The 26,098-nt window shown below is 39.5% G+C and overlaps 1 protein-coding gene and 1 pseudogene across 1 annotated transcript in view; both read left to right on the plus strand.

The window, feature by feature from the left end:
- The window catches only part of LOC107572744 (uncharacterized protein C2orf71-like), an 8,336-nt gene extending 5,403 nt beyond the window's left edge, over positions 1-2,933 (plus strand). Inside the window, exon 2 of the mRNA XM_016259178.1 lies at positions 2,516-2,933. Within this exon, the coding sequence (XP_016114664.1) occupies positions 2,516-2,564 (49 nt within the window). The 3' untranslated portion in view covers positions 2,565-2,933. The remainder of the gene's footprint in view (positions 1-2,515) is intronic.
- A 3,290-nt stretch (positions 2,934-6,223) lies between these two features.
- LOC107572738 (BTB/POZ domain-containing protein 9-like) lies at positions 6,224-24,164 on the plus strand (annotated as a pseudogene).
- The last annotated feature ends 1,934 nt before the right edge of the window (positions 24,165-26,098 follow it).

The following is a 26,098-nucleotide window of genomic DNA, read 5'->3' on the forward strand; positions in this document are numbered from 1 at the left end:
TGTGCTTGACTGGCTAGCAAACTCACCAGACCTGAACCCCATGGAGAATCTATGGGGTATTGTCAAGAGGAAGATGAGAGACACCAGACCCAACAATGCAGATGAGCTGAAGGCCACTGTCAAAGAAACCTGGGCTTCCGTACCACCTCAGCAGTGCCACAAACTGATCACCTCCATGCCACGCCGAATTGAGGCAGTAATTAAAGCAAAAGGAGCCCCTACCAAGTATTGAGTACATGTACAGTAAATAAACATACTTTCCAGAAGGCCAACAATTCACTAAAAATGTTTTTTTTATTGGTCTTATGAAGTATTCTAATTTGATGAGAGTGAATTGGTGGGTTTTTGTGAAATGTGAGCCAAAATCATCACAATTAAAAGAACCAAAGACTTAAACTACTTCAGTCTGTGTGCATTGAATTTATTTAATACACGAGTTTCACAATTTGAGTTGAATTACTGAAATAAATGAACTTTTCCACGACATTCTAATTTATTGAGATGCACCTGTATATTTGTATGAAACATAGGTTTGTTAAATCTCGGGTATTTAAGTCATTTTAAGATAAATAACATTCTGTGATAACAAGCTGAAATGAGGTGGTTGTTTTCAACAAGGTGGACACAGTTCTGTTCATAACAGCAGACCTGCTGGTGAAGAAGTGATGGGTGAGAAAAAGAAGGGAGAGACAGAGATATTGGGGAACATGAAGAAAAGGGAAAGAGAAGTGAATTAGTGCAGTTCAAGAGAGAACCTTTTATTATTTTCCACGGCCCCAGACTAAGCATTTAGACCTCTTTATGTGATGGCCATACAAATAATAGGGTTGTCTGGTTTCAGAAATTGTTGTGGATGTATAGGCTATATACAGAAAAAAAGGGCCCAAAATTGCACCTTGTGGGGTACAACAGCTTGTCACTGGAGCAGGACTCTTAAAAGGACAGCTTTGTTCCTTTTTTACCCCTAATAGGTAGGCCTACATATTAGTACATTAAGGGTATGACTTACTACTCTAAGGTACTAATATGTACCCATTAGGGGTAAAAAAAATGTACAAAATTTCCTTTTAAGAGTCCTGCTCCAGTGACAAGCTGTTGTACCCCACAAGGTGCGATTTTGGGCCCTTTTTTTCTCTGAGGCCTGGATGAGTGTGAGATTTCCCGGCCCAGTCCGTCCCTGTATGACATGATATAGTTCGAGGACTTAGTACAGTAGGTGACCTACAAAACAGACACAACAGATGCACCTGATGCAAACCCGGTGGGAAAATGTTGTCCATCTTTTTAACCTGATCTGCCTTCATCAACATAACTGTGGTTTCGTTTAGTGTAAAATAAGCTAATTATCAGCTACTTGTTTATAGCCACTATATCTCAGTAAACAGACACTCATCTCTCTTCCTCAGCTTTGGGCTTTCTTGTTAAACTGGTTTGCATATTTGTCACGGTGAATGGTGTATCTTGCCATACAACTGGTTTCATCACCCCATGACCACTTGCTATGTGTTTACCGTAACGATCTACCCTTTACAATCAACTTCGGTCATTAGAAATAGTTTATAAGAAATGAAAGCATTGCCATGCTGCAGCTGTGTGAACCACGTTCGTGTACCTAAAGTTCATAGAAAACATTGTGTGGTGGAAACTAAATGAATTTTTATTATTCTACGGTAATTTCTTGCTATTACTATTAATGTTCGTAAATATAACTGAGAACTGAACATTGGTGTCTTTTATTAACTTACAGCACCAGAGACTCTCATGGCTTAAAACTTTTCTTTACTGAAAATGTCACACTTTGTTGAATTGAACTGAATCGATGTTTACATTCACCTTTATTTGTACAGCGCTTTTTACATTTACACAATCATTTACACATGGTTCCATGGACAATGACCTGTCGTGAAAGCATGATGACTCTTTGTAGAACTGAACGTGTCTTTGTCTGTCAACCTCGATCTTTCAAAGGTCTCTGAGCAATGAAAAATAAATGATGTGAAATTGGACTTTAATATTTCAGCTTCATATAAATGTGATGTCAGTCAAGGGGAAAACCTGTAGAAACTGGTTATCTGCGATCAGAAGAAAAAGAAAGCAGACGGGGAAGTTTAAAATGAAAGGGGTTTTCTCACATATTTATTTCACAGCCCATAAATCTTCCGTGACAGAAAAGGTCTGAAATAAGGGGTTGTGAGTCTGGAGAAGTTTTCATGTTAATCTTATCAGCAGTGTTAATCTGAGTGCGGCTCAGCTCAATCCCTGTCGATGAGCATCTGTGCAGCTGTCTGCAGATCTCCTGACTCACCTGTCCTGATGGCCTACATTCAGACCACATAACTCGCTAGATCAAACCCTAATAAACATTTCAAATAACCTTCACGTTTCAATGCCGTGTTGGCTTTTTGCAGACAGAAAAGGCTTCGACAGATTAGCGGCACTGTTTCTAAAAGAGCTTTATAACAGCATTTGATTGCTTTCTTGAGTTTTCCTACTATGTTCTTCTGTGTTTTCACAGGACGATGCCAGCGTCTATGCGAGCAGACGGCAGCGGCACAGACTGCTGATCTGAACACACACAGCGGGGAGATTACAGATTAGCTGGATTAAGGCCTTTTCTCTCTCCTGAGACCTCCAACATGGATATACACGGAAACTTTCCAATAAATATAAACACCATGACGCTTAAAAGAGCTTAGAAGAACTCCTGCCTGTGTATATGTGTCCCTGTGTCTCAAACTGTCTACTTAATCTGTTATTTAAGATCATGTTTACTCTTCTATTTGTAGCACGATCTTCCTTTTGGTTTTGATACGTAACGAAGGATTATTAAATTCAATCTGAGAGGCATCGAAAAGTAACATTTTCTTTTTTCATCCTTATTTAACAGGAGCCTGTTACTGTAACTTACTACTTGTTAGAAATATATAATCATGAATAATTAAAATATAATTTCACAGTTGTCTTTTAATATGTCTTATATAAACACGTATGCTTATTTTGTGAATTTGTGGTCATAACAGTGATTCTGCATTCATTTCTGCATGCATTGTTTTAAAATGTGATCTGATACTAAAAATAATGTTTCAAACAGAGTTTGATCTGCCCTGTCATGAAATAAAAACACAGTGTACTATCTGAGATTCCAGAGGACCTCAGAGATGAGTTATTAAAGGAGAAGCTGAACATGAAAACTCTGTCATTATTTATCTCGCTTGCACTTGTTTTTGTTTTTCTGTACAACACAAAAGGAGACTCTGAAGTCTTCACATACAGTAAAGCTTTTCCTCATAGTGACCACAAGTTTCAAGCGCCAAAAATGCACCACCATAAAAGCACCATACCCTAATCGCACAGCACATGTCCACTGATCTCCATTGTACTGCTCATCTCAGATACGAGTAAAAACAAAAGCCTCCGAGCTCCGCTGAAGAGCTGGAACTAATGCTTAGAGAAAGCTTGTGCTTTGTGCTGGTGTTGCAAACTGTGCAGCTTTGAGCTACTGATCAGCGACTTTACAAACAATCCCCACTGAAACCACAGTCCGGTTTCTGTCAAATGTAGTCTGGAAGACACCAGAAACTAGACAGCGCCTCCTGGAGGACAGCAGTGAGAAACACTAGTACACTACTACAAGTGCACATCTCTTCACATCTGATGTGTTTTAGAGAAGAATGCAGTGGTGTGTGTTGTGCTGTTGAGAAGAGAGGACACTGCACACAACACATCTCTTCTGAACAGCTGCGTGGCGGCTCCTGCATGTTCACAGACAGTATACCGCTGATGGGGTGTTTCAGACATAGTTTTGCATTGAGTACTTTGCTGTGAGTACACTGGGGCCTGAACCGGAAGTGTGTGATGTGAAATCTACTAACACATTGGCCACACTTATTTCACCATCCAAACGAACAGATTAAAACATTCATGCTGCAGTATAAACGGGTGTGACATCATGATTGTGTGATGGATGGATGCACTTTTTGAAGAGTGAGGGCATTTTTAAATACAGCGCAGGTTGTATTTGTCCGAAAGAAGAAAGTCCTAGGATGGCTTGAGTGTGAGTAAATCATGGGGAATTTTCATTTTTGGGTGAACTATCGCTTTGGGACGTGGCAAGCCAAACCATCAGAGCAGCGATGAGAGGAAGCAGTTCACAGAGTAGTTTGTCAAAAAATCATTTCGTGAAAAGTTTGTGAATGAATGGATTTCTTCACATTTAAACTGATTAGGTTGTGTGTCATTTTGCAGGACACGTGTGAAAATGTTTTTGAGTACACTTCTTAAAGCCACACGAGAGAATCAAAGAATCGTGTAAAACTTTTTTTGTTATAATTCATTACACATTTTCTTTTAATGTTTGTATTAAACACGGACCATTACTTTATTCATCATTTCTGCTATTGCAGGCTCATTTAGTAAATGTTAGCATTTTAAACGTTAGACAAAGGCAAACTTGGTGCTTAATGGAAAATCTGTCACATTTACAAAGTCAGGTGATTGTGTTCACCCATCAGACCCAAGAATCCGGCGAACCGCAGTCTGTCAGCAGCTAGTGCAGGGATCGTGTGCATCTGTGAACACACTGATGAATGGCACAGCTTTTGGTTTTATTGTTCATCAAAAAAATAATAATAAAATAAAAACTTTGCACAAATAGTATTAAATGCTATCTAAATAAATTAAAATTTTAACATTTAAATTTTAGATAAACTTTCTAATTTGAATAAACTTTATATACAACAACAAAAAAACTTTACATGAAATAAATATAAAAAAATTAGTTGTTGATTTATTATTTTATTTAAAAAAAAAAAAGATTTCCTTTAGGGAAAACAATGATGAAATAAATGAAAATGAAAGTTTCTAAGCAATTGTACACTCACACACACACACACACACACACACACACACACACACTCGTGTGCATCTGTGAACACACTGATGAATGGCACAGCTTTTGGTTTTATTGTTCATCAAAAAAATAATAATAAAATAAAAACTTTGCACAAATAGTATTAAATGCTATCTAAATAAATTAAAATTTTAACATTTAAATTTTAGATAAACTTTCTAATTTGAATAAACTTTATATACAACAACAAAAAAAACTTTACATGAAATAAATATAAAGAAATTAGTTGTTGATTTATTATTTTATTTAAAAAAAAATGATTTCCTTTAGGGAAAACAATGATGAAATAAATGAAAATGAAAGTTTCTAAGCAATTGTACACTCACACACACACTCTCTCTCACACACACACACTCTCTCTCACACACACACACACACACACACACACACACACACACACACACACTCTCTCACACACACACACTCTCACACACACACACACACACACACACACACACGTCCACATACAGACTGAATTTATTTCCTTACCAAATTGCACTGACTGCTCTGAAATACGAGACACCAATGTTTCAGGAATTTAGGACACGTTTGTACAATAACTTTTGTACAATACAAGTTTTATTTCTTATTCGGGTTTATATAAATGCTTTATTTTAAAGATGAACTGTTAGATGCCTGTGTTTGCTGCCATAGCTATTAAACTGTTTCTTGTTATGATATTAAATCTGTATTTAAGCTCGGAGCGATCTGAGAGTAAAAAGAGGCTGAGCTTTAATAATGAATGATCATCTGAAAGTCTGACAGTAATCAGAGCGAGGACCACTGGACTGAATTTATTTCCTTACCAAATTGCACTGACTGCTCTGAAATACGAGACACCAATGTTTCAGGAATTTAGGACACGTTTGTACAATAACTGTTTTATTTCTTATTCGGTTTATATAAATGCTTTATTTTAAAGATGAACTGTTAGATGCCTGTGTTTGCTGCCATAGCTATTAAACTGTTTCTTGTTATGATATTAAATCTGTATTTAAGCTCGGAGCGATCTGAGAGTAAAAAGAGGCTGAGCTTTAATAATGAATGATCATCTGAAAGTCTGACAGTAATCAGAGCGAGGACCACTGGAAGGTGAGCCCTGCTGCTTCCATCAACACTGGTTAGAACTGTAGAGAAGTGATCAAAGTCATCAGGTACAGCAGCAGAACACCTGCACTGGACGGCAACGCTCACCTGCGTTTTCAAAACACTGTACTTGTATTGAAATACATTATTCCCACACAGTATTTAGTATTTTTATTTTAAATACATTTTCATGCATCTCTGGCATTACTGAGCAGGCCAGCACAGAAGATGTCACGTGGTACCTGCTTACTGCGTCACAATTCTAAGCATGTCAGAGCGCACATCAACATCCGGGTCACGGCCATCTCGGTCAGTGTCGTTCCAGAAGCTGCTCGGCATCAGAACAGATCAATCCTCCGGAGCAGCGGAGATCGATCACGTGCAGCTGCTGGCGGCACCTTCCTGGTGGAGCGCGAGCGCTTTCCCGCGCATCGCTTCATTCTGGCGGCAAGAGGCCAGTGCTTCAGGTAACGGTTAACGGTCAGTCTGGCGATGTTTGTGCGAATAACGGCCTTACATGATCAAGAAGCCTGGAGCCGTACCGAACATATCTAAAACTTCATATCTCTATTATAATTCCTTACTATTATTTTAAATCGGAGGGTTTTACAAATATTTAAAGGGGTCCTATTACGCTCTTTTACAAAGTCTTGATTTTGTTTTGGGGGTGTACTAGAACACGCCCTCATGCTTGCTGGTTGAAAAATGATTTACATAATTTACACATAAATTTACATAATTTACATTATTACAACACCTCTCTCCCCAGGCTGGCACAAGCGGCTCAATTAGTTCCGGCTTTGATGAAGCTCCGCCTTCCGAAAAACAAAATGTGTTGTGATTGGACGGTGTTTCAGTACTGCCCCGCCCCTTGCTCCGTCTTTCAACAAAAGCTTTTGGGAATCCGGCACTACTCCCTCGTGTTGTGGAAGCTGTCCTCAGTAGAATGCGCAGCACACAATAGCAAGTCCTGCACTGAAAATGTTACTTAAGTAAGTATAATCAGGAAAATTGATTTAAAGGTTTAAAAGTGAACTGGGACTATTATAGGCTACTATTATTTATTATATGATTAGATTAATATTCCTATAACGTTAACGCACATCAGCAACTCACCAGGAACACCAACAATCTCAGACACCTCGGTCCACGCATTGTTTTATTTATGTCCCTGTACGCAAACAGGGACACGTCTAGATTATTGGGAAACCCGCCACAGCAATAATCAACCTCTGCTCCATTTTGCCTGGGAACTAATGCGGTCGGAAACAAAGTTTACAAGACTGCGTTCTCTGGAATCCTCTCAAGCGGTGGACTTCTACATTCCGATTGGTTGCCGGCGAACCGCATCATAGCTCATTACCATAAAGTTGACCTGAATTAAACTCTTCTCGACGTCCAAGACAAGCCACGCCGCGCCGCTGCTGCTCGACGCCGGCTCACACTGAAAATGAATGACTTCCGGCTACCTTGATGCTCTCGACAGCGGCGTGAACGCACGGTAACGCCATTGGATCCTCAAGCTCTCAGCGAAGCCTCGTAACTTCACCCCGCCTCCACAGCCAGATCTGTTAGGCTATAAGCAATCAGCCAAAAGCTTGCTGTATGAATGCAATCATAAGCATTTTCAAAAACTGGGTCCAATGATTGGGAATAAAGGCTGTGACACTCCAAGCCGATAGGTAGCATGTTTCGCCGGTACACCGTCTTCGTTTGCTTGCTCGTTTTCATCACTTTCGCCTTAATTCTTGTTCGCTAAATGAGCATCCAATCAGAGGTCTGACTCGTGCCGACGGCCCGACGCAGAATCAACATGTCGAATCAGGCAAACTTCCACCGACGACAGCCGATGTGTGAAACACACCCAACAAACTATCCTGAGCGCCGGCTTGTGTGCCCCCACCTTAAAGAGCCGTTTAAAAGTGTACGAGCAATGAAGGGATTGGTTATATAGGGATAAATTGTTTTTTGTTGATTGATTTTCATTTTATTTTTGAATTCTGAAGTTGCTCCAAACCTGTATGAGTTTCTTTCACAAAAATATATTTTGAAGAATGTTGGTAACCAAAAAGTTGACCGTAACCATTGATATCCATAGTATGGGAGAAGAAAATGCTATGAAGGTCAGTGGCAGCTGTTTGGTTACGGTGTGTTCCTGGCTGGTGAGGGTGAGCGTCGTCAGTCTTGGCTTTGTGTGAGGCTGACACACAGTTTGTAAAATCAGCTATGAGTTTTTCCCGATTTCTCCTCTTCAAGCGGGATGAGTGGATGTGATCTAGATGAAGCGCAGCAGGCGTTTGTCTTGACGTGATGTTCTCCTCAGGGCTCTTCTGTACGGAGGAATGAAGGAGTCGCAGCCGCAGGCCGAGGTGCATTTGGAGGACACCCGCGTCGAAGCCTTCGGGATGCTGCTGCAGTATCTGTACACAGGCCGGGCCACTCTCAGCGCCGCACGCGAGGAGGTTCTGCTGGACTTCCTGGGCCTCGCCAACCGCGACGGCCTGCAGCTGCTGGAGGACTCCACGTCTGAGTTCCTGCGCACGGTGCTGAGCACACAGAACGTGTGTCTGGTGTTCGACGTGGCCAGCCTGTACTCCCTGAGCGCCCTTGCAGCCGCCTGCTGCTCCTACATGGACCGACACGCTCCGGACGTCCTGCTCTCAGACGGCTTCATAACGCTGACGAAGGTAACGCACTCGACTCCTGGCACGTGTAAGGAAGGGATGATGTGCATCTAGACAGTTATTGCAGAATAAACCCACTCAGGCTGATCAGGTGCTGCACCCTCCTGAATAGGGTTGGGTACCGAAACCCGGTACCAATATGGCGCCGGTACCTATTGGTGCTTTTCCACTGCGTGGTACGACTCGGCTCGGCTCAGTACGACACGGTTTGCGTTTCCACTGCAGTTCAGTACCGCTTTACAGTGGGCGGGATTATTCACATGTGTTATAGTGCGCCGCCTCTACACCACGACTCCTAAAAAAAACTTTTTCATTCCGCGTCGCCCCATCAAGCTCTCGCTGGATCTGCCCCTCTGCTATCAACGACAGGAACATCTGTTCTTCTGCAACCGCTGAACACACACACAAAAACTTTTTGGTTGTTAAAAAAAGGTGCGCTCGTTCAAAACTGTTGCGTTCGATGCTTCGCTGGCTGTGCTGAATGCTGATTTAAATCTAGCGGTTCTGTTGTGTTTGTGTCGCAAGTTCAGTGACGCAGGTAGTGACGATTTTCTCCAGCCAATCCGTGATCAGCAGAGTTAACACGTCACGTTTTGGTTACGGTACGGTTCACTTGGAACCCCAACCGAGGTGGTACTAAAAAAAGTACCAGGTACCAGGTACTGTACCCAGTGGAAAACCCCCCAAAAGTGAGCCGTACCGTGCCGTACCATGCAGTGGAAAAGCGCCATATGTAACCGGTATGTACTAGAACCGAATCAGAACGCAGATTTCGTTGCCATGCCTGAGCGATCGATTCAGATATGTGTCCTCTGGTTCTCCGAAACGGACGTAAGAAGCATCATCACCGGCACCGCACGTGAAAAATAATTCCCCAACTGAGAAAACGCACGTAAACTCAAGTCGGAAAGCTCTAATAATACAAATCTTTGTAGTAACGCAAGTGTCCATGTTGTTTTCACATTCAGACTTAAAAGCACATTCGAGGAGCGCGTGAATGCAGTAATCACACTTGCTCTGATGGCAGCAGGTAGCCTTCCGTTAACTCAGCTAAACATGAATGAATGAATGAATGATGCATTTATATAGCGCTTTATTGTGTACTGTTGTACACCCAAAGCGCTTTTCAATCATGTGGGGGGGGGTCTCTCCTCAACCACCACCAGTGTGCAGCATCCACCTGGATAATGCGACGGCAGCCACAGGACAACAGCACCAGTGCGCTCACCACACACCAGCTACAGGTGGAGAGGAGAGAGAGTCATAGAGCCAATCAAGTGGATGGGGCTTATTAGGAGGCCATGATTGACAAGGGCCAGTGTCGGCAATTTGGCCAGGTCACTGTTGTTACACCCCTACTCTTTACGAGAAGTGCCATGGGATTTTTAGTGACCACAGAGAGTCAGGACCTCGGTTTCAGCTACTTTAAGAAGAATACATCGATTAGCAAAGGATTATAGATATACTTAATTATGATGACCATACCAGAGATGGCTTAAATAACACGGATAAACTATATTGTTGCAGTCGAGTGTTGATTGTCTTTGTTTTATCATTCAAAAATGTATATGTTTAACTGTTTACTCAGTTACAGCGATAATAGCGATGTCTTTGTGCATATGAGGGATTTCCTGGAGGGTGTGAGTTCTCTGCTGAGGGGGTTGCTAAGATGGCGTACTAGATAGCAGCATTGTGAAACAGCTAGCTGAGTCTCAAAGGTTTTCTTCGTGTTTTTATACTTTTCCCTAATCGTTTTTTTAACGAATTAGTTTCTCATCATCTAAATATGGCGGGTAGAGGAAGAAAAGCTGAAGATAAGGTTGTGATCAGTAACAGAAATGATCATGATTACGCTGAAGTGATGGAAGTGTGTGTTGAAGCAAATAAGCGTCTCTTGGATGAATGTAGTGCTGAGAATCTACCTGTTACTCCCAGCAAGGAAGACATTTCTAATGCAGATATCCTCGAGGCTATTTACTCCTTCAGTAAAAGATTTGACAAGCACGAAGAGAAATTGGAGGAGTTGACAAGAAAGATGGAAGAGAACTGTAGCGTCATCTCCGAAATGAAGGAAGATATGAAAGCTCACAAGCAGAAAGCAGCTGAATTGGAGCTGGAGTTGTCTGATCTCAAAAAAGAGAATAAAGAGCTGAGATCTAGGGTAGGAGAATTGGATCACCACAAAAGACGGTGGAATTTGTGCATCAAAGGACTGCCAGAGAAACAGAATGAGAACACAAGAGAGGAGGTGATCACCTTGCTTCCCAAGATTGCTCCTGGTGTGCCCTGGGAAATGGAAGAAGCGCTTGACATGGCCCATCGAATTGGCAGAAAAGAAGGAAATCGCACGCGTCAGATCATCATGCAGTTTTCAAAGAGAATCTATGGAGAGCAAATCTAGGCACTGTCCAAGGGATCGTCCATGTGCAAGGAGGCAGGCTGTCATTTCGCTGAGGACTTAAACAAAGAGGATAGAGAGGCGAGGCAAGTGCTGTGGCCATGCATTAAACAAGCACGAGCAGAAGGGAAAGCGGCGCACTTTCGGGGGCCTTTTGCTTTCATTGAGGGAAAGCACATTTTTCCATGATGATGAATATTCAGAAAAGGGAAATGTTGATTTCTGAGAGACTCTTTTTTTTTGTTGTTGCAGGTTTATTCTTCAGATCTCATTACTGACTGTTCAGTGTCATTTTCTGTTTGTTCACTGTGAGTTCCAGTAGAGTATGCTCTCACTAAAGTCTCGTTTATCTTTTTGTTCATTGAATGCAAGGGGTCTAAAGGACAAAGTAAAACGCAAAGGTATATTTTTGTTTTGTAAGGGGCAGAAGTCAAATTTAGTTTTTCTACAAGAGACTCGCACAACTGAAGAAGATGCAGCTTTTTGGAAAACGCAGTGTGGAGACACACTGTTGTTCAGTCATGGCTCTAGTCGGTCAGCAGGTGGCTTAACAATGGCCCTGGGAAGGTTGTGACTCCTCAGCTGATGCTCATGGACATTGGATTACTGCTGTTAATATTTAGTTAATATTCATGGGTATAACAGTAGTGGGCAAAACAAGATTTGGTTGTCTAATATTACAGATGCTGTAATGCATTTTAAATCGAAATTTCATACAAATTTGGTACTAATTGGAGGTGATTTTAATGTGGCACCCGATGAGTGGCTGGACAGATCTCCTTCTAGTTATACAAGCCACCATTTCAATATCATTATTCAGGAGTTTTGCCAGGTAAATTCCCTTATAGATATATGGAGGCTCAAGCATCCTAATGCTAGTCAGTTCTCTTGGCTCAAACCGAATGGATCCTCAGATAGACTTTTGGCTCATCGCTGAGGATATTCTGAGCTTGCAAATATCGTTTCAATGTCTGCGGCGCCATTGACAGATCAGTGCCTGATTTCATTAACTTTGACACCAAACATACCGTTAGGAAAGACTATTGGAGGTTTAATGCAGAACTTTTAAAGGATAAATATTATTGTAGTCAAATAAGAAATTTGATTAGTAAGATTAAAAATGACTTCTCTACATTCTAATGGGATTAAATGGGAGTATTTTAAATTTAAAACGAGGGAAATTTCAATTCGGGTTGCTAAACATAAAAGCAGAGATCTGAAGCAAAGGTAGTCGAGGTTAATTCAAGAAATGAATATCTGTTGTAATACACAAGAAATTATTAAGGATGTTGAGAAGTTACACTCTCTTCAAGCTAAATTAGACAGTATGCATCTAATGAAAGCACAAGGAGCGTTTGTACGGTCTCGTGCAGAATGGATGGAAGAAGGAGAGAAGAATACGGCTTATTTTTGTTGATTAGAAAAGAGGAGACAGCAAAGTAATGCAGTTCATAGTTTAATTATTAATGATGAGCTAATCACAGATCCTAAATTAATATCTGAAGAAATATACTTGTTTTATAGTAATATTTACTCTTTGTCATACTTGTGTGATGGAGACCTGAGGTTAGAGGAACTTGAATCTGCTATTAAAAAAATGCATTTGGGTAGATCTCCTGGTCAGGTTTGACTACTGATTTTTACTAATTCTTCTGGGAGGATAATAAAAGATTTGCTATTTAAAGCTTTAAAGGAGAGTTTTGATTCTAATTCTGTACTTCCAACTATGAGACAGGGTTAACTCTTCTCATTCCAAAGTCAAACATAGATAAAAGAATTATTGAGAATCTGAGACCGATTACTCTACTTAATGTTGATTATAATATTCTTACATCTGCAATTGCTAATAGGTTTAAATTGAGGTTGAGTCAAGTTATAAGTGAAACTCAATCTGGTTTTATTAAAGGAAGGTTAATACACAACAACATTAGGCTTGTCTTAGATTTAATTGATTATGGACATTTAATTAAGGATGATGGGTTTGTTTTGTTTCTTGATTTCTATAAGGCATTTGATACTGTAGAACATAAATTCATTTTACATGCATTGAAGTTTTTTGGTTTTGGTCATACATTTGTTAAATTAATAGAGATGTTGTACAAAGACATGAATAGTTCAGTATCGTTACCATTTGGGACTTCTAAGAGTTTTAACATTAATAGAGGTATTAGACAAGGGGATCCGACAAGTCCGTATTTATTTATTTTAATAGCTGAACTGTTAGCAATTTATGTGAACAATAGTAAAGATAGCAAGCCTTTGAATGTTTTAGGGAGTCAGTTATTGATAAGTCAACTAGCAGATGATACCACCCTGTTTCTTAAAGATGTAGAGCAGATCCCAGTGGCCATTAATCTGGTGTCTCTCTTCCCAAAAGCTTCTGGTCTGCAATTGAATTTAAAAAAGTGTGAGCTGATGGCACTTCATAGTCATGCTGAATCTCAATTGTTCAATATTTGATAAAAATTTGATAAAATATTTAGGAATTGTTATTACTAAAGACCCTAAAATTAGAGAAAAAAGTAACTTGATTGATAATATGAAAAAAAAGTCAAAATATTTTACATATGTGGGTTCAAAGGGATATTTCTATATTTGGCAGAATTCTCATACAGAAGTCAGAAGCACTTTCCAGGTTGATTTACCCAGCATTTCCTTTGAGTATATCTGATAGCTGGATAAAAGACATTAATCAAATTCAGTATAAATTTATTTGGAAGAACAAGCAGGATTAAATAAGAAAATCAGATGCAGTGAAGCCGATCAGTGAGGGAGGGTTGAACGTAATTGATTTGGATGTTATGAGTGGTACCCTTAAGTTGAGCTGGCTCCAAGCCTTCCTCAGAAATACACATTCAGTTTGGTTTAGCCTTTCTTCTCAAATGTTTGATTCTCTTGGGGGCATTGATTTCCTTTCAAGCTGTGATTTTGAGCCATCAAAATTAAAGTGTAAATTATCATCTTTTCATAGTCAGGTATTATTATATTGGAAATTAATATACAAACACAACTTTTCGCCACATAGTTCATTGTACACATTATGGCTGGGGATGGAAATTTTCTTGGTTATGATGATTTTTGTGAAAAACACAATATTATTTGTACTAAGGAATTATATGTTTCTTTGTTGAAAGCTGTTCCTGCTGGTTTGGTTCAGCTGATTAAAGGTGCTTTGTGTTATTCACCGGTGATACGAAGATTAGCTAATCTAATCGTCTCTGGTATTAATTGTGCAGAGCAGAGCTGTAATAATGAGCTTTTAAGAACATCAGTAAACACACAGACTTTCCCTTCTAAAGTAAAGAAGAGACCCCTTGTCTATGACTTTCCTGAAGATAAAGTGGTTCAAATTAGAACAAGATTTCTCTCTTTTCCACTTCTACCAAAGGTAAAAGAAGTTCAGTTTAAAATGATTAACGATATTTATCCCTGTAATGAATTCCTCAGACACGGGTTTAATTTGGATTGTAATGGATGCACCTTTTGTGAAGCATACATAGAGTCATTGGAACATGTGTTTTGTTTATGCATATTCTCTAATAATTTATGGGATGACCTCTGTGCTTGGTTAAGTTTGAAGTATGTAATACCTGACTTTGATTTTAAAACTGTAAAATATTTGTCCTTTTGTCGGAATTGTGATGTTGAATTTTTGGTTAATAATATTGTGATTTTGGCCAATTACTTCATTCATAAATGCAGATTTTTAATAACCCCCCACTTTATTACTGTTCCAGAAAGATTTAATGGTCTTCTTCAAATCTTTAAAGCTCATGCGTCATAAAAAAGCCCTTAAACTATCTAATCTTTTGAAGGTACTTTTTGATGATTAAGCCCCTTGCATTGTAGGTTTTTTTCTTCTTCCTGTATTTATTTGTTTTTCTTTCTTACTTTTCCTGTTATGTTTATTTTATTTATCCATGTATTTTTTGGTTATGCTGCTATTTGGACTTCTTTGAATTGTATTAAGATTTTTCTTACTGATATTTGTTTGGTATTTATGTTCTTCAAGCAATAAAAAAAAAAAAAGAAAAGAAAAAAGAAAAGAGTTCTCTGCTTCTGTGGCTGGATGTGTGGATTCTCTGTGTGAGGGCGCCCTCTGGTGTGCAGTATGTATGAAAACAGACACCATGTGTTTATAGTGCTAATGGCCAATCCATCATTTTTGGGGGAGTTTTTATTCATTTATTTTTTAATAAGTATCTGTTCAGGTACCGGAACCGTTTTAAAAGTATCGATTTGGCACCGGTATCGAAAAAACCCAAATGATACCCAACCCTACTCCTGAAGGGGTTTGGTGTGCGATTAACAAGCGGCTGAATGTACATTATCCCACTTATTACATAGATACTTCACACGCAAGTAAATGTATTGATGGACGCACAGTATTGATTTGAGTTGAAATATTTCATTCGCTCACGGTATTAGCAAACCATGAAGGACGCGGACAGAGCTTCTAGTTTGTGGTACAGGTGTTCACTCTGTGAAGGGGATTGTGGTGAATCACTGTAGCGCATGATCTAATTACCTTCATAAAACAACAGCAACAGCAGTTCAATCAAACACACCAATGTTCAGCCAATAGTTACATGCATTCGTTAAATTAATCACGGTGAACCGTAACCCAAAGATTAGTGTCGTTGTAGCGACTCCACCATTACGCCAGTGTTCATCACTGATGTGTGTTTTACATCCACTGAGCTGTTTTAAAGGTGCTGATGTTCAGATTAGAGATGCTCTGATCCGCCTTTTCACCTCCGATACCGATCCGATACCTGGGGTTCAGTACCGATACGATACCAGTGCAGTTTCTTTCCTTTTAAATCAGTGTAGAATTTCAGTGTCTCTGTAAAGAAAGAAAAATAAAAATATAATATAAAAAAATATATATTTGTATTCATAATCTATGACAAAAATATATTATAAACTAGGTTAGTGGATCATTCAGCAGCAAAAGTTATTCTAGAAAAGTCAGTGCACAGTCATTTTATAAATCCAAACATTTAGTGAAAAACATTATTTAGAGGGGAACAAATAAAAGTGTAGCACTAAATCTGGTCAAATCTTACACACCGCTCTTTGCATTGTTGCACTGATGAGAAACAGTATATTCATTTATTAATATTTACTATACTATAAAATTAAAAGACATTTCTTTTAAATGTATAGCACTTTTTTTTAATGAGGCAAGAGTAAATGACAGATAGGACGAAGCATACGGAGTGTGTCCAGTGCGCAGAATGAGGCGACTGAAGCAGCACGGAAGAGATACTGATGCATACTGTATTATATCTGTGCAGTACTTTATTGAGCCTTTTCTCTTAACAGTTTTAAAATTCTGTTACTGTGTGTGTTAAAAACAATTCATAGTGCCCTCTACTCCCGTGTTTTGTTCTAGCAGACACCTGGTAGCAAGTAACATGATTTAGAAACAACAATAAAGTCCCTTTTGTGCAAAATTATAGACATTCAGATCAAGTGTAATAATGGGAACGCTGTAGATCTTAGAGTTTCATCGTCTTGACTGTCGTAAGAAAACGCGACCAGGGTTTGAGTGCTGAATGGAGGACGAAACAGAGAAGTTACTGAACTTTAATGTAAGGACTTATATTCATCTCTACCTCACGTTAAGCTATCGTATGGAATAAAGTGCATGAAAACTTTATGGTGCTTTATAATGCTGTATGCCTTTTGTGTGGCTTAACGGTAACACCGAATATTACGCATTATATAAGATTTGGATCGTTCCTGTCTGACCGATACCTGATATGAGCATGACTCTAAATGACATTAAATATAACTATAAAAAAATAAAATAATTAATAATAGTGATAATAGTATTATTGCACTTTATTTATTTAGTTTTTAAAATAATATACTAAATCAAATGATATAATACTATTATATTTTAAAATAAAAAGTGTATTAAAAATAAACAATTATTTTATAGTACACTTTAAAAAAATACAATGCTTTTATATATATATATATATGTATATGAATTTTCAACATTTTCAAACCTAAAATCAGCACGCTTTTATTCAGGCGGGTCATTTAGCTGCTAAAATGTCTAAATGTGCATTAATATAGCCCAATATTTTCAGCAACACTTTAGTTTGGTGTCCTTGTTACGCATTGCATGTGCTTACTATGGTAATAACAGTAAATTATGCATAATTACAGGCAGCTAACCTTTAAACAAACCCTAATCCTAACCTTAATCCTGTACTAGGCATGGGCCGGTATGAGATTTTGATGGTATGATAACCTTAAGGAAAAATATCACGGTTTCACGTTATTACGGTATTGTCATTACAGCTCTAAAATGTGTTAATTTGAAATGTCTGGGTAAAAAAAAAAAAACCTGAACACAATATATTTTGAGCAACATACAGAATATTTGGAACAGTAGTATTTGGTTATTTTTTCTTAGATTTGTTTCTGTGGGCTGTCCTGCAGCTTTTGATGTGGATGGTTGATTTGCTGCTAGAGCTACTGCTGCCCTAAAAAGAAGAACAATAAAGACTGACATCTTTTTTCAAACAGTTATTTAATTTTAGTTATATAATTCATATACATATCATTTCATATAATTTAGTTATATAATTTCATATTCATAATTTGATTTAATAATGCAATTTGAAGCAAAAACAGAATGTTCTGTTCTGACTAACTTTGTGAAATTATACTACATGCCTGAACGAAGCAAACAGCAGGAGCTCTGAATGAGACGCAGATCCACTCTCTGACAGCAGGAGGCGCTCATGGAACACCAGATACAGCGTTTCCTTGGTTACCGCTGTAAACACCGCAGCACTGCGCTGAAAACACTGCTTTAATGTGAACTATACAGAGACCAGATTAAAAGAATAAACCACGTAAACTTTTCTAAAGACAGTCAGTTCCCCTCAGAAAACACATTCATATAAACCCCCAAATCAATATTGAGGATTTTCTTCCAATAGTTCGTGCATCATGAACAGTGAGTGATCTGCCTGCTACTAGGGATGCACCGAAATGAAAATTCTTGGCCGAAACCGAACAAAATTAAACACTGGGCCGAATACCGAACACGTTTTTTCTCATTTTTTCCCCCCATGTATTTTGCCAAATTTTTGTTTCATTGTTGCATAAATTTAAAAAGTGCTTTTTACTGTTTAGTCTTGCTTTTCAAAGAAAAAAATCATTTACAAAACAACAATTAAAAAATATTTAATACTGAAAATTTTTTACATTCTGGCAGACACTATACCAACAAAGCACAATTTAACCTAAAATTAACAAGTTAGTAAAATAATAACTTTTGGCCATCAGACCCCCTTCTGGGGGGGGGGGTCTTTTTTTTTTACTGTACAATTAAAAGCAGCCTTGCTGAGAAGAGACTTCTTTTAAAACATTAGACAATATTACAGATCCCAATTTGAACACTATGTGTGAATGTTATAATAAATGTATTAAAACAGAGATGTTGTAATGATTATTACCATTATTGTCTTACTTTTTATTTTATTTGACAGAACAACATAAAATTACAATACTAACATTTATGAAAGATGATAAGAGTACTTGCTTTTTCTCAACTTTTATGTAGGCAGAAACGCGATGTTATTTTTGTTGACAACAGATTTATAAATGAGTCTCATTACGAATACGTCGTACGTATCGCATTGTCACATGCCTTGTAAAAATTCATAAAAATGTGACTGAGCAACGACTGTATCAGCGCAGATTTTCTCTCTGACAGCAGGAGGCGCTCATGGAGCAGCAGATACAGGGTTCCCTTGGTTACCGCTGATACTGCGTTCCCTTGGTTACCGCTGATACGGCGTTCCCTTGGTTACCGCTGATACGGCGTTCCCTTGGTTACCGCTGATACGGCGTTCCCTTGGTTACCGATTATACGGCGTTTCCTTGGTCACCGCCGTAAACAAAGCAGCACTGCACTGAAACACTGCTTTAATATGAACTATACAGAGACGAGATTAAAAGAAAATACCATGTAAACTTTTCTGAAGACAGTCAGTTCCCCTCAGAAACACATTCATATAAACCCCCAAATCAATATTGAGGAATTTCTTCCAATAGTTTGTACATCATGAACAGTGAGTGATCTGCTGCTGCAGTATTTTTCTCTGTGCATCCGTCTTCAGCATCTCTGGCCTGTGTTAACGAACGATTACAGACCTTATATTTTCACATAAATGACATTTTGGAAAACGATGGCATTGCAACGCAGTTTGTGCAAGTCCAGAACAGAGACGAGTTGCAATAAGACAAAAAACGTCAGATTGCCGATCGCGTGAGTTCCAGGGGAAGCTCCTTAAGTTCGGCCGTCCTACACACACGTGACTGACCGCTCGCTCGCACCAACAGCAGGAGGAGACTCGTGTTACTCTCTACACTGCACTCAACCCGAGGGATTCCTACACTTTCAGTCTTTGAGGAGACATGAAAAACAGCGCATACCGCAGGAACGGTATAACGGAAAATATTAGCGGTTTTGAAACAGTGACATTTTCAAATCGAGATACCTTGAAACCGGTAATCGGCCCATGCCTATCCTGTACTAAGTACATGTAGTTGATTAATATTACTCAGTACTTCATATAATTACACTAATAAGGACGCCTTAAAGTGTAAGCATATTTTCTTACAGCTTACAGTGTTTTTGCTAACTTCAAATTCCTGATATCTTTCATAACGATCTCTTAATCTTCGGTAGAGAGCTGAATTATTCTGCCTGTCTCACGATGAGTGAATCAAACTGCCTCATGTTTGGTGTGATCGGCTGTTTTCTGCAGAGCCGCTGAACCTGATCTAAAGCAGGCTGGTTTTGTTTGGGTTTGTCAGCTCTGAATCTACTCTGAAACTCAGAGTTTACAGATAAAAATACTAGAGCCTGACCGATATATCGCTTAGCCGATATCATCGGCCGATATGAGCCTGTCGCTGATATATCAGTATCGGCGAATAAGCTGCCGATATGAACTTTTTTTTTTACTGAACAGAGCATCCTGTTGCAGCGCGGACACGGTGTCAGCACAGTTTGTCAGTACAGTCAGTAACGTAGCAGATTGAAAAGTTAGTATCTTTCTGCAGTCCAATAGACGGCAGTGCGGTGGTGGCTTGAGTCTGTTGAATGGTGATTTAACGCTACGTTGGAGAGACTCAATGCTAAGTAAATAAACAACAACATCCCCATCTTTTACTCTCACAATGAGCTTATCATACTCGTTTGCTACATTAGTAGGGCCCTGTGATTTCCGCGATGCAGAAAACATGAACGGAATCGCAGAATCCAGACATAAAAACTGAATTTACTGTATAACGCGGAATTTCTCTTATTTTTGATGAATAAATAAAAACAGTTCGGTACAAATATATATAGACTGTGTCTGTGAATATTAAACTGCAAAAAGACGATTTAAATACGAATGCTCTGCATGTTCATTTGATTACCAGAAAATACACAACACAGAGTTTGTGAAAAGGCTATATACTGTATTCTATATACATTACCAGTCAAAAGTTTGGACACACGAATGGGAAGTGTGTCCAAACTTTTGACTATACTGTACTATAATATAGCCTACACATAAAGAATATCGGCCGATATATCGGTATCTGTCTTTTTTTACTCCCTAATATCGGCATCGGCCCCCAAAAAACCCATATCGGTCGGGCTCTCAAAAATACTGATGAATCATGTTGTGCTCAGTGTTGACACATTTTTGCCAGATGATCTCTAAAATCAAACCGAGGTGTCAGAATGATATGATGGTGTGTGTGTGTGTGTGTGCAGTTCCTGAGGAGAACATCGCCACGATGAAGTACGGCGCTCAGGTGGTCAAAGGCGAGCTGAAATCGGCGTTACTCGACGGAGACACGCAGAACTACGATCTGGACCACGGCTTCTCCAGACACCCCCTAGAGGAGGAGGGACGCGCCGGGATCCAGGTCAAACTCGGCCAGGCCTTCATCATCAACCACATCCGCATCCTCCTGTGGGACCGGGACAGCCGGTGAGCCTCTCGTCTGACTCCGTGCGTGAGTGTGGATGAAGATCATGAATGCACATCTGCTGTTTCTGACATAAGCTTCACCTGTCAGACAGTGAATCTGCATTTTCATTCATCCCGTCTACTTTCATTTAATTGTTTCATTCACTTTTTGTCAAAACTTACTACCTTTACTCATTACTATACTATTGTCTGACTTGTACATTTGTTTAAATTGTAGCTTACGGTAATTTTAGGGTGTTACCGTACTCATTGGTGTTGTTTCAGAACAACAGTGCTACTTAAACTACATGTAGTTCTGTACTAATATCAGAATTTGTCCGGTGTGGAGGACTTCAAGCTGTTGCTAAAGGGGTTTTGTTGGAAAGCGTGATTGAGCTGGTTGTGTTTCATGTGTGTTGATGTTATTGAGTGACAGGTGATTGTGAGTTCTTCCTCTCCTGCAGCTCGTACTCCTACTACATCGAGGTGTCTGTGGATGAGCTGGACTGGGTTCGAGTGGTGGATCACTCCAAGTTCCTGTGCCGCTCCTGGCAGAACCTCTACTTCTCTCCTCGGGTCTGCAGGTAAAGCGCTCTGGAGATCACATGCTCACTTCATGAGGTCTCCTAATGATCATGATCAGGGAAAAGCCACGCGATAGTTTAATTCATCCGTGGCCAGAGCTGGAAGGTCTACAGTATTACTGCGCCACCTAGAGGTGAAATAAAACATCACAGACTTCGCATGCAGTTTACTGTGTCGTGATGCATTAGTCATTACAGTAAATCAGAGACAAGAATGGAAACTGCTCACTTTTTGTCCTGATTTGATATGAGAGGAGCTATAAACTTGAGTAGATCTTGCTGCAAGGTCATTGCATATTAATATCCACCTTGTTAATGTAAAATTGCTGACCATAAAAACAAGAGTTGATATTCCAACTTGTGTGTCTGCTGGCTGTCACTGCTGATGCTGTCAGAGATGTGGAAGCAGATGGATTTGTACTGTTCTTCATGTCTCAGGTACGAGGATGTTAGGAACACACAACACCGTCAATAAAGTTCCATCTGGTGGCTTTCGAGTGCATGTTCACCAGCCGTCCTTTCACTCTGGAGAAGGGGCTTGTGGGTAAGACATCAGGTTGACATGCAGTTGTTTTATCTGCGGCGTTGTGTTTGTCATGTGTGAGTGAATGTCCTGCACGTGTCTGCAGTGCCCAGTGAAAACGTGGCTACCGTCTCGGCGTGTGCGAGTGTGATCGAGGGAGTGAGTCGCAGCAGAAACGCCCTCCTGAACGGAGACACGCGCAGCTACGACTGGGACTCGGGCTACACCTGTCATCAGCTGGGCTCCGGAAACATCGTCATCCAGCTGGCACAGCCCTACATCATCAGCTCCCTCAGGTGATTGGAGTCCAAGATGGCGTCCTGCTAACTTAACTTTCGCCGAGCTCTGCTGACAAACTTTTATAACGGCATAAATATCATTCCCTAATTTTTTTGTTGTTGTTGCACAAAATTACCCACATTTATCTTTCTCAGCTCCCTCAGGTACCTGTGAGAGTGAGTGTGTGTCTGTGTGTGTGCGCAAGTGTGAGTGCGTGAGTGTGTGTAAGTGTGTGAGAGTGTGTTTGAGTGTGTGTGAGTGTGCGTGTTTGTGTGCATGCGTGCGTGCATTTTTTCCTCCGTATTCTCACTATATCAGACTGTATGAGCCATAAAACCTGATGCATCAAATATGATACTCAACAAAAAAACATTCAACATTCAACTCAACCTTTTTTTTTTTTTGCCAAAAGGTTAAATGTAATAAAATGCTACAATGGCAGTGCAAATGCCTTCATTAAGAAACCCATTTAGTGTAAGTTTGAGATGGACACAGTGCTCCAGTACTCAGCTGAGAGACGAGAACACATTTCTTGATTCTGCTGAAGAGTCAAACGCTGAGGCGCTTTCAGAGCAGCACGACGCGACACTAACTGCACCAGTGAAGGGCAGAGGAGCCCCACAGACATCTGTAATGCGTTTCTGACTCTTTCAGGCTGTTGCTGTGGGACTGTGATGAGCGCTCGTACAGTTACTACATCGAGGTGTCCACCAACCAGCAGCAGTGGACCAAAGTGCTGGACCGGACCAAAGTGGCCTGCCGGTGAGCAGCGTCCCTGCACCACAACACACACTCACACTGACAATTAGTGTTGATTATTAAATGTGATTTTCCGTTAAAGTTAGATTTCAGTAAAAATTAAATTTTTAAAGATTGCATGGGTTTGTCTTTAACATGACGCTCTCTCTGACCCATCAGATCCTGGCAGGTGCTCAGCTTTGACAAGCATGCGGTGGCGTTCGTTCGGATCGTGGGAACTCACAACACTGCCAATGAGGTGAGAGCGGCGTGTGCAGTAACTCGGCACAATCCAAGCGTCTGCGGCCTCTGACCTCCTTCCCATGATTCCTGCAGGTCTTTCACTGTGTACACTTCGAGTGTCCCGCGCAGCTGAAGGCTGAGGGCAGCCCAGGACCTGCTCCATCCCATCAGACGAGTCCGAGTCACGGGTGATGCTCCTCAGGAGGTCCTGCTGACTGCAGATCACACACTCTTCATCACCATCATCACACCTTCACATTCTGAATAACCCCATTTGCTTCATTTGCATTACCCAGGTTTTAATGGTTGATTCTGTTATTTTATGTGTTATTTATTAGATTGTTTGCTTATTGTAAATGTCAGTTGATCTGAAGCATATTTATTCAAATAAGAACTTGTTTTCTCTTGTAATATATTCAGTTTTGGCGATAGCGTTGCACTATAGCATTGGTAGTGGACTGAAACACTTATTTTTAATTAGAGTTTCAATTAGATCCATCCAAACTAGTATTAATCATTGTATCTGATCCCAACTGAATCCAAGTATACGTGATATTTTACTCCGCTCAGTGTTGTACTTCTAGCCCTTTTTATGTATGGTAGCAAACACACTAAAAATAATAGTTTGATGCTGAGCTGTCTGAACGTCACTGGTCTTCCAGAATCTGTGTGTGTGGTCTGGGCTCTGATGCTGCTCGACACACACACACACACACACACACACAACCCCCTGTACTGTGTTGATCAGTCTACACTAAGTCAGACTTTAGGGCAGATTCACCAATACTGGACTTGCACCTGATTCAAGCGCTGTTTCTTCCATGAGCTCAGTTCACTGAAGGAATCCTGTAGATCACGCAACAGCATAAACAACCAGAAAATCTGCATTAATAGCAGTTTGCAGCAGCCAAATAACTACTTCTCTTACAACATTTTGAGAAAACTTGACTTTTGGCACACAAGCCACAGAATGAAAATAAATAAAATAAGTAATTGTGACTTTATCTCAGAGTTCTCACTTTTTTACTTGCCATTCTAGGTTTATGTGTCTCAATTCTACATTTTTTTTTCTCTTGCAGTTAGGAGGAAAAAGTCAGAACTGTGAGATGGTAACTTGCAAATGATCAATGTAGTTGACCTTGCAATTCTGAGATTGTGAGAAAAAATTGCAATTACCTTTTTTTATTCTGTAGCAAAAACAAAATAAACACAGAATTGCTAGAACTTAGAATTCTGAGTTTCCATCTCGTTTAATCTACTTACAGATTCAAGTCTTTTGTTAAAGTGAGGTTTACTTTTTGTGTATTTGTGCATTTATGAATGTAACATTTTCCAATAAACAAAAGTAAATCTATACAAAAACATTGTCACTGTAAAACACAAAAAAGAATATAAGAAAAAAAAATCAAATAATACATTTTGAATAATTAGAGCATTAATATTACTCCAAAAGGATTGACTAAAAGGATTAACAGATGTAGCGAATCAGCTCATGGGGAAATATGAATAATTAACCATAACTAGTTATAATTAACTATTCATATTTTAGATCCACTGTAGATATTTAGCTGACCACTCAGGGTCAACCGTCTTGTCAATTCTAAGAACGTTAATTTCCTGGTTAAAGGAAATAACTTTCTTACTGTACAATTCTATAAGTTTGTAACATAAATCTGCATGATTATTGACTCCGGTTATGAGTAAACAATGAACACATCAAGTGTGATACAAGTAAGGTTTTATTAACTACATAAACACTTAAACTAGTCCAACATACTACATAAACACATTAAGCCAGTCTAACATACGTTGTAGGGCAAAGATTCACAAAAAGAGCAGGATGCGTCAATTATATTTGTACATTTTTGAAAGAAATGTTTAACGGTAAAATATGTGAATAATTTTATAAGAGATTTCAGTATGAGTGAAATACTTTAGTGCCATTAAAATCAGACAGACTTAAGTCGTTTTGTAATTGGTGACTTGTAATGAAGTAATTTTTTGCTGTAAGGTGTCTGTACTTTTACTCAAGTATGGTTTTCAGGTACTCCTTACACCTCTGGGTATCGGTTCAGTAGTCGTATCGAGATAATTTAGTCAGGTATCGTATCGAAGTCAAAATGTTGGTATTGTGACAACACTAGGTGGGAGTAGAGAGGGCAGGGAACCAACATCTCCAAACTCAAAACAGTCATTTAATCAAGTTTTCAGAAACTCACTCTCAGAGGCGGCGGGAGTGTGGCGGAGCTTCTTTCCATCCCCTCGCATCCAGCATAACTCCCACGACGACGGACTCTGGTCAGACTTGAGAGCCTTGGGCTCCGGGACAATGCTACTTTTTAAGAAGCTCTTGTCAGGGGCGGATTTAGTGATTTGGGGGCCCCAGGCAAAATATAGGAATGGGGCCTATATACCCTAACCCTAACCCATTTACCTGGATCAGCCTTGAGGTTCCTTTTTTGTTGTTTCTACAGTTTTCATGTACATGTTATAATGGCTTTCTTTCATGCTGAAGACCACGAAATAGCAATTGATTTACAGTTTTCACAAAAACAAAATAAATGATAAAATGATAAACCTCACAATTGAGCCTTTAAACCATTTTTTAAGAAAGATGAGTCGAAAGTATAAATTATGATATTAATTTAAAACG

The sequence above is a fragment of the Sinocyclocheilus grahami genome, unplaced genomic scaffold (genome assembly GCF_001515645.1).
Source record: "Sinocyclocheilus grahami isolate Dianchi unplaced genomic scaffold, SAMN03320097.WGS_v1.1 scaffold1806.1, whole genome shotgun sequence".
NCBI lineage: Eukaryota > Metazoa > Chordata > Actinopteri > Cypriniformes > Cyprinidae > Sinocyclocheilus > Sinocyclocheilus grahami.